We start from the raw sequence: 10,127 nt of genomic DNA, 5'->3' as shown, positions 1-10,127 counted from the left end.
AAGATCACTAAGTATTGTACTGACTTGACCTGTGTTACATTGAACTCACTCTTTCCACGTTTCCAATAAAAACATACAGCAGATTGTTCCAGAACCAGTGTCAAACTCAGTTAAAAATAAATCCCCTCGTAATTTCAATGCGTAGTGTATATACTAAATGTATCACCCAAAAATATATTTCTCATAAGTCAAGCTATCCAAAATATATCAAACCTGGAATCTCCCCTGGGTCTTATGCAAAATCATGGTTTTCAGTTATGATTCCTAAATGTTAAAATAATCCTTCCTCACTTGTAAGCCACCTAATCCTATTTGTTTTACTCTGTTTTTATTGCAATGCTAAACCAGCTTTGTTTCGTTCAAGTGCAGGATTTGTAAATAACTAATTATAGCCCTGTGTTTTCCCCTTGAAGCATTAACATTTGGTGCCTTGGAGAACAGCCCCTTTTCAACTACAGGACAGTTCAGGGGAGGCGGTGGACTTGGTCTCGGAACAGTAGGGTACTGCTGACAAGCTCTCTTGGTCCACTTCACCTCCTGCTCTCGAAACGGCAATCAGATGAGCCAGAGGGCGACTTTAGGAAAATATTTTTCTCTAGTAGCAGTAACATCTGCCTCCTTGGCAGCCTCTGCTGGCGGTTGTGTTGGAAGTGTGGGTTTGCCCCTGGCCCTGCTGCTTATTTACATTGCTGAGAGGTTACCCTGCGCTCCGCTGGATCCTGTTACCTGACTTTCTTTTGTTCTGTCATTTTCCCTCTCTGATGCTTTGGCTGCTTCACTCTTTATGGGTAACATGCAAAATGAAAATTAAGTGTGCTGTATGAGATGAAATGTATTAATTTGTAAGCATTAACTGGTAAATTCTTTTTTGATTAGAGATTCAGCTTTTCTGATCTGTTTAGCTCTATTTTGCTTCAGCCTAGGCAATTTCACCACTGCTGTCTGAGCTTTTGAAGGTGCTGCTCTCCACACTTGTGTCTTCTGCTCTACATCAAATTCTCTTTGGTGCTCTTATTTCTCCCACATTTTACTCTCCTCTTCTGAGTAACTGATTTTTGACTGGTGCTTCATTTCAGTGCAATGATGTTGTTATAAAAACGATTATAAAGTAATCAGCACGGGCATATCAATATTTATTGAAATACTGAAAAAAAAATAATTCCATTGGCGATGAGAAACTCCTGGCAAGAACTGACATGACAATATGTATTTCACCGATACAGTAAGAGAACTTCAACTTCAACAAGTAACTCACTGCACATTCTAAGAGTTGCATGGATTTAAATCCAAGGCAGCTGCAGAACATCTGTAATACAAATAATCAGACTTTACAGATTGTCTGTTTACAAACACAGAACAACTATAATAAACCAGCCAAAGCCAAACCCTTTGAATTTGAGTCTGCTTTTACTAATATGTCCTCTAATCAATAAGGCAGTCAGAAGTAAATGTCTGGTTACAAAGTAGTTAACAATTAACACGAGGGGGGGTTTTTGGTGATTTTTTGTTTTGTTTTGTTCGTGTACTTTGGGCAATCTGGTGGGATTCTTGGAACCACAGATGTGGGCAAATATATGTTAGTTTATCTGAAATTGTTTCCATTAAACTGTACGAAAAATTGTTGTCTTCTACACCCTTACTTTAATTCTTTTGTCCTATATATAGATAACGGTGCTGTGACTACAGTTAGCAAAATTTTTTTAAGCTGCTTTTCCTTAATATTCAGTGAGCTTCACTGTAGCACTTCAACAGGAAAAAAAGAGAATATACAAAATGCAAACACTTGAAATATGTTTCATTTTTCTTTCAAAAAGGAAAGAATGACCACACGTATCTTGTACGTGTGGGTATGTGTATTTCACAGCCACCATCAGTTACCACCCGCATCTTACTTTCTGTTAGTTTGTTTGAGGGAGAACGCTGTTATTTAAATAATGCTTACATGTCTGCTGTCTGGGATGGCTAAGGGAGCTGTGCTTCGTTTGCTTTTGGTCTGCACGACAGTACGTGTGTTCTGTGATATAAGACAGGCATCTAAGAGTCAGAGACACTAGGCTTTGCTGTGTTTGTACCCTATGCACGGACAGAATATTAGAGCTGATTAATACAGGTGATTAAAATAGTGTGCTTTGTACTAATGCAGATGTAATAACTGATGTCTTTGGTATACAATGTATGAATGGTTGGGAAAAAGTAAAAGAAATGCACCTTTTCAAGTTCACATGAAACAGAAAAAGCTATAACTTGCATAATTTACAATAGATTTAAATAAACTACATTTAGGATTATGAAGATTTACAGACATTTAATCAAGTGAATGATTTTAATTTGTAAAGACCCTTGTGTGTCCCTGAACTATGTTCCACTAACTTGAAGACATGCTACAGTAAACACATATATTTGGCTTCTTCATTCTGGCTATATCTTATATAAAGATGAAACCAAAGAACAATAAATTAGCATCATAATTGTCTACAGTGGAAACTATCATATACAATATAAATAAACTATTCAAAAGCCAGCAATCTTCATGAAAAAAATTAAAGGATTAGGATTTTATACAGTTTCTACAAGTGATTGTGCAGCCGATAATCTCAAAAATTAAAATCAAAATGAAATACCCCTATTGATTTTAGTGTCTCACGACATACAGTAATTAAGTACTGGTAAAATAATTACCAATTTAAAAGAAATAATAAGGAAATCACTGCTCTGCAATTTTTATCACAGTTTTTTCCCCACAGGACCTAAAGAATGTAAACACTATGTTTTTGTTATTGTTAGAGATTAATACTTTATTTTAAATGTATGTTGATCCACACCTGCACAGTTACCTTTAAGGATAATGAAATAAGGCAAGGCTTATAACTGTGGCACTACATGTTAATACTGATATCTTCATTTGGACAGAGAGAGAATTGTTTGTTCTTCTCTAATATTTGTTCTGCAGCAGACTTTGGCCTACATAGACATAGCAGTATCACTCTTCTTTCTTTGCGTAAAAGGTGTGTATTACCTAACTTTAAAAAGAAAAAGTTTCATTAGATATTGGAAGTTTGACTTGAAATTTAATTTCTTAATTGCTGGCAATTTTAAAGATAATTTCTTAACAAGATCCATGGCATCATCAGGTTATACAATTAATTTGTCTGTTCTTGCATCACTAAATGCATTTGTTTAAATTTTATTTTTAGTTTTTAACACAAGTATTTGGTGTCTTAGGTTTTTTTGGGGTTTTTTTTGTCAAAGAAGCTATTGTTTGTGATGGTTAAAATATCTCAGTTTCCTTTATTTGGAAATGGCCATGAACATACAGCAAGGCTATATTTTAGCCACTGCACTAGCTAAGTATATAGTTGAATTTGCTAATTTGTTTTAGAATATTTATCTTAGCTATTTAACAGCTATCTGATAACAGTAGTAGAAGAGGGATACTGCCTGATAGAACAACATGAACACGTGACAAAACAAACTTCAGAACATAGTAAGAATGCCAAGCTAACTGGATAACAGACTGTTCATACCAGCAATTTGCAGGCCTGAGAGACCGACAGTCAAAACCAGCCTCTTAGGATTTGGTGGCAATACTACATAGCACGTGGCCTACGCCAGCTCTCTCTTATAGGTCGTTGAATGGATGCCACATCATTTATCACAGAAGTGTTGGGTCCTTGGAAGGATGACAGAAGATGCTATAGATGCAGTTTTGCATCTATTATAACTGTTTTCGGAGTCCTGCTATACAGTGAAGGAATTTAGTGCACTCAAATTCCCCGCTATCTTAGCTCGATAATATTGATCAGTTTTTTGTTGGTTTTTTTTTTTTAATTTTCTTCTAAGTTTCTTCATACTGGCAATCAGCAGAGTTAAATATACAAGAATCATTCTGTCCTTTTTCATGTTGACATTGGTGATAGTATCCACTTGGTAAGTTCACTCCAGTATAAAGTCCTATATAGATTCCTTTGGGGATGTGTAGCATATGATTCACAGTTTGCAATACAAATACCCTGATACATCACTTATTTACTATTAGTATTTGATTATTATACCATTTTGCAAAGTCTTAAAACCATGTTTTAATTAGTGTTGCTTGGAGCAGTTCAGAATATATATATATATTTTTTTTTTTTTTCCTTGAAAGCAGAAGCTCTAATGGGTATAATTTATGCTCTCTTTGCATGCAGCATTTCAATGAGAAGGTTATTACATGGCACATCCCCGTTCAGGTGTTTGTAGTAGAGGTATTCTTCAGCCTGCATACTGATGGCCCGGATTTCTGGTAGTCGCAGGAGAAGCTGCCCAAATTTGTCTGTTTGCTGTGGGTAATTACACATTGTGTAGTCCAGCAGAGCAGCATTCACTTGTTCCTGAACACCTTCCACAAGCTGGAAGTTCTCAAGATTTTTGACATCTGAATGATAATTAAAAAAAAAAAGTAACATTTCAGTTGCATTTTAATTCCTGTTTACAAAGGCAGTGTTTCACTAAATGGCTGTATTATTTTTTTCTCCTCCTGACAGAAGCATACTTTACAAGCTGCTGAATATTCAGTGAACCCTTTTGCCAACTTTCCTGGGAAAATGATCACAAAAGAGCTTTAGCGGAGTGTCTTGTTGAAATTCTGCATATACCTCAAATCAATTAGACACCAATGGAGTCTGAGCAAGGTCAGCTCTTTTCACAGCTTACAGAAAGAAAGGTTGAGGATTCCTAAAGTAGAAGACCATAATATATTGCTAGCAAATGAGTCCCAAGAGGAAGCCCTATCTTTAACCTAGTATGTTACACAATTCATATAATTCTGTATTAATTTTTCTGACCCAAGGTGAAATCTGTGTCCAGGGTATGATGTAGTTAATTCTAATAAAAAGTGACAGGGTTCTTGTTTCTGTTTGACATTTTCTAAATGATTCTGAAAGCCTTTGACTTGTCTAGCCTATGTTAATGAACCATCTGGTACACTCCAGTGACTGCCAAAATAATCTTCCCTACTAGAAACTCTCTAAAATATATATTTCACTGACTAATGATCTTTATAAAATGAAATCATTGTCCTTTGGGTGAAATACCAGATAAGAATGGTGCCCTTTAACCTGAATATGGTTTCTGAAATCCAACACACTGATTTTTTTTATTTTTTTTTATTTTTTTTTGTATTGGACAACAGGGGCATTTGCATCAGTAAAGCAGGTACAGGTTGTTCACTCTGCCTCTGTTTCATTATCTTCTGCTTCTATGCAGCAAGTTCAAGCTCTGGAAATGCTGGCCAGTATATTAACTCCTCATTATTTGCTTCCCTGTGTAAAAGTTACTCTGATGGCATTGTCTTTTGACATGTCTAGAGAATGCAGAAGTTATTCCAAAGCTTGCCAACTACAGCTCTTCTATAATGCAGAAAGAGTGAGGTGATCAAAGTGCTCTTGCTGGGAGAACTTGTTTTAGTTGATGTTTGATCATTTATACCATCAGTAGAGTACTGTAACACAGTTTCTTGTAGTGCTAAAGCATGGCAATATTGAGCATAACTATGCTGCTAATTCATTTTGAATGAAGACAAATCTGCTCTTCTATGGATATTCTTGGAGCATAGAAGTTGGGGAATTTGGCATTGTAAATGCCAGCCTTTGATTGGAGGGGAAATGAGTGGTTTCCTTTCCGAAACAGGAACACGCGTTGGTCCCTCAATCCATCAGCTGCCTGGGAGGCTGTGGAAATTGGGTCTCACTGCACCTTTTCCTAGAAGTGCTTTAAATAGAGCAAATATTGGTTCCTGCACATAACTGTGTGCTGGAACATAAGGGAAATGGTTGGAGGAGGCAAACATTTTCTTCAGGACAAGAGGATAAGAAGGATGCCAAGGACCCCAGTGGCAGCCCAGGGTAGCCTCCAGGGCCTGAGTTACAGGCTTTGAGCAGGAGCATCTCTGGAGCATGCTGGCTGCAGTTCAGGTTCACTCTTGCCTGAGCTGGAGTGAGTGTTTCCTGCTGGGGTCATTACTGCCTGCCTCTTTCCTGTCGCAGTTTCACTGTGGAAATGAAGCAAGTGGCTCCTGGATTTGTGCTGCTTGCTTGGGAACCAGGGACATGACCTCCATCCGAATTTTGGTAGCTGGCTTAAGGAACTCACTAGCAATACTTAAATTATGATGACTGTCTGAACTTTGCATTATCCAGAGTAAGGAGAATTGGAAACTTCAAAGCTGCTATGCCTGGTTCCTTAGCTATTTAATCTCATTTATCCAAAGTCTTTTCGCCAGTGTCTCTGGAGATCTTTGGAAAATCATGTTTTCATGTATTACGCTGGACATTTTCTCACACAAAATATAGCTGTTTATTTTTTTATGTACCTGCATGAGACTCCCAAGGTATTTTGTAGTGAGTATAACCTGGTTTAAAAATTGGGTGTTCTAAGCATATTTTCATAAAGTTAAGAAAGGAACAGTAACAATTATTTTAAATAGGTTGCTTTCAGATGCAAAATGCAATCATGAATGAATTGTTAGAACATAAGAAATTCCCACAGAAAACAGGGACTATGCTGGAGATTAAACTGTGTTAAACAGCAAGATCAAATGTATAATGATTTCAGAATCAGTATTTTGAACTTGTTTCCCCTGTTAAAAATAACTTTAAACATCAGGAAGTTTTAGAAACTTTAAATTCAAAGTGCATCTTTCTGTTGCTGCCTGTCTGTTTTCAATCATACTGTGAGATTAAATTGTGCTGACTTCTTGGAAAACTAGGTTTGTTCTCATTTTTGCTCTCTTTCTAAATGTTACTGTGTGGAATATATTTTTATTGGTAACATCACGAAATCAATTTTTACAAAGATCAAGAAGAAACAAAATCTGAGAATTGCAAATTTTCTGTGTTTTCCTGCAAAAGTGGTGAATTCAATGTATGTTTTAGATGCATTCAGTCTTCAGCTGTATTGATATCATACTCCTAGTCAAAAGGAGGCATAATATTTTATCTCTGTTGCCCCCATATACAGGACCAGTGGCTTCTGGCAGTAGGTGTATTTGTGCATTGTATAGGTGTTCCTATACACTTGTCAGCTACATGGCCTGGCTTGAATTGCATGGAAGTTCCAGAACTACGGGGGAAGAAGGTCAGTGTTGGGTTTTTTCCCTCATCTCAGTGGACACTTCTTTAAATATTCATATGTGGCAACATAAGCACTGAAGTCAGATGTAAAAATAAGTCAAATTAACACCAACAGTAAACAAAAAGTGGTTCTGGGGCTCCTATACCACATCCAGCCTGAGGAAATACTTTTAATGTATTTCCTCTAAACAAATTCTTGATATTTGTGGTGAGGCTCAGTGCTTGTAAACAAGATGTTATTAGTTAGCCAGTGAAAATATGTAGAATTTTCCTGACTGTTTCTATGCTGAATCAGATACTCATAGTCCAAATGATTACAGTTTAGGACATCATTACAGAATTCACCTGTGTATAGACCTCTCCGGGACTGTAATTGTAATAGTAGGGATGTAAAGGGAACTTGATGACCAGATATATATTTTGGAGTGAGTCTTCATGAAATAACCAAGATTTTTGGATATGACTTTTGATAAGTGCTCTCCTCTCAGGTATATTAACAATAAATGCTGCAGTAAAGCAAACGAGACAAATTGAACAGAGAGAGAGAAGTCAAAGAAAATGTGCTGCACGTGCTGTGCAAAGCTCCATTCTCAGGTCTCAAGCTTTTGTATGATATTTTGTATACTGTTAAAAAAGGGGTTTGCCAAACACATAGTTGCAATATAAATTACGTAGTTATCTTTGAGAGAGAATCACAAACTCTAGCTCTAATAAAGATGAATGACAACAAAGAAAAACATGTGAATATTAAGTTATTTCCAGTAGCTCCAAGTTCTAGAGGTAGAACAAGAAATGCTATACAGTTTTCACTTCTGGTACTTAGTATTTATTTGATAACGATACAAAAGTTATTTAATAACAACTTTGGTTTGTAAGTAGATGGTTTCCCTGTGGTTTGGTTTTGGGTTTTTTCTCAGTATTTATTATATAACTCTGGCTAAAGGTATGTGATTTAGTTTTCCAACTATTTTTTTTTTTATAAAGATCCTTTGAATGTTAATGACTTAACTTGGTGAAACATCAAGCAATGCTGGTGTAAGTCTGCTGAAGGCAGTGCTGCACAATGAGTGTGAAATCCGCTACCAACATGCACAGCACAACAGTCTTTTATGCTTTCATATAATTCTTCATTCCTGTCTGCTTTTTAGAATTGGAATGTCTCTTATCAATCTTTACATCGGTTAGTAACAATTTAAAGTACACATGTTTAAGCTTAATGCAAGAAATAATTTTCTGAGATTTAGATGGTTGTAAATTAAATGAGCGGGAATGGGCCCCCCCCCTCCCACCCACACACCCTTTAAATCCTAGCAGCTAGAAAAAGTGTTTTGTGTTGCTACAGTAAGGATCAGTCTCTTATCTCTTCTACTTTATTCACTCAGGGACTAATTACCAACTTTTTACATGAAACAGCCTTACTGTGAGCTCACAGTGGGGCGCACATCTTTTTCTATCCTTATTGGAAAGTAAACCCTTAGGTCTTCTGGAATATATTATATGTTTTACAAGAAATAGCAATTGCTTGTCTGTCAAACAAAGAATTTTTGTTCTCTATAGCTTACTTTTGATGATTAAGACAAAAACAGTATTATAGTGTGTCAGGATCTGCTCTGCAGTCACAGTAAAGATATGCCAGTATTCCCAGAAATCTCCCCATTTTGATTATTTTCTACGTCTGCTATAAAACTGTGCATTAAGCTGAAACTGCATACAACATTCAGCCCGAGGAGAACACTTTTGCATATTTTCGCCCAAAATGGGTCTGGTCTTTAGAGGGGGAAAATATTTAGGTTTCAGAGAGATTTTCTCCCTCTCATATTGCAAACATGAAATACTGAAAATTTGGTGGTGTACTAATCTGTAGAGAGCTTCTCTTGGTCTGGGAATTTTGAAAAGAAAAATGAAACAGAATGAGAGATTAAAATTTGAAAAATAGTAACTCCTTAGGAGCTGTGTCAATATTTCCCAAAGAAAGCTGGTTAAATTTTACTGCTCGTGTCTTTTATCAGATACTCTTTCTACATGAAGCGATGGAGAGGTGCGTACACAGACCGTTCAGCTGCCTCTCTGCATTTTGCACCATCGCAAGTCCTGGTTTTGCAAGGATGAAATAAGGTTGTGTTTAGGCTTCTCCATGGGGAGAAATTTCTCACTTTCACAAGGCTGGAAATGGTCTTACATACTGCAGGCAGTAGGACTCGATACCAGTCCAGGGTAGAGCTTCTTTACCCTGAATGGGCTGATGAGCCCCATCATTTAAGGACTTTATTAAAACCCAACCGGCCCAAATGCTTACGATGTCTTCCAAACTCTAGTGATGGTATTTTTGGTCAGGGTGACCTTCAGACAAGAGGTTTGTCTGTGCTTTCCAGCCAGACAAGCAGCATTGCCTCTGCTTAGAAACATGCTGTTTTATCAGGGACAGATAGACTGTGCCTCCTCAGCCTGAAGCTGGGGTTCCCATCAGAGGCTTTGGTGTGAGGCCAATTCCCGTTTGACCTTTCCCCAGAGGAGTTCAAAGAAAGGGGACTACCCAGGACTGAGGTGACATTACCAAACCTTCCTCTATTTAAACACAGCTTTTTCCTAATTTTTTTCCCCATTTTCTGCTAGCCTTGCAAACTCTGTGGGTAACAGGACTTAAAACACAGGTAGATTTTTGACATGTGATAACAAGTTTTTTGAGGGCAAGAGTAGTAATGGTTGATAAAGTGCCAATCTCTGAAAATTACCCACAATTCTCCTTCACTGAATCTAATGGCAACAACAGCGGTTCCATATAGCACATCTGTCACAAAGGCAGAAGTATGCCATTCTATAGCTAAGCCTTCTTGACAGACAAAATGCTATAATGAAGGAAGATTTATGGTAAAGATAAGCTCCTTACTGCAAAATTCCCCTCAATTTTATTACAGCAGGGTTGTGCTGAATATTATTCACTTAGAAGTCATGGGAAACAATTCTTGATAGATGTGTTTGTTAATCAGTGGTAAGGCACTATATTTTGCACGTTCCAAA

The 10,127-nt window shown here is 37.1% G+C and overlaps 1 protein-coding gene across 3 annotated transcripts in view; it reads right to left on the bottom strand.

Annotated features, from left to right (window-relative positions):
* Positions 1–1,112: 1,112 nt before the first annotated feature.
* Positions 1,113–10,127, bottom strand: part of NR5A2 (nuclear receptor subfamily 5 group A member 2) — a 99,627-nt gene continuing 90,612 nt past the window's right edge. For all 3 annotated transcript variants that reach the window (XM_054833989.1, XM_054833991.1, XM_054833990.1), the window contains one exon: positions 1,113–4,414. In XM_054833989.1, the coding sequence (XP_054689964.1) occupies positions 4,167–4,414 (248 nt within the window). In that variant the 3' untranslated portion in view covers positions 1,113–4,166. The remainder of the gene's footprint in view (positions 4,415–10,127) is intronic.

Source organism: Grus americana, chromosome 8, assembly GCF_028858705.1.
Source record: "Grus americana isolate bGruAme1 chromosome 8, bGruAme1.mat, whole genome shotgun sequence".
NCBI lineage: Eukaryota > Metazoa > Chordata > Aves > Gruiformes > Gruidae > Grus > Grus americana.
Note: the sequence above shows the minus strand (reverse complement) of the source record. Positions and strands in the feature narration are given on the sequence as shown.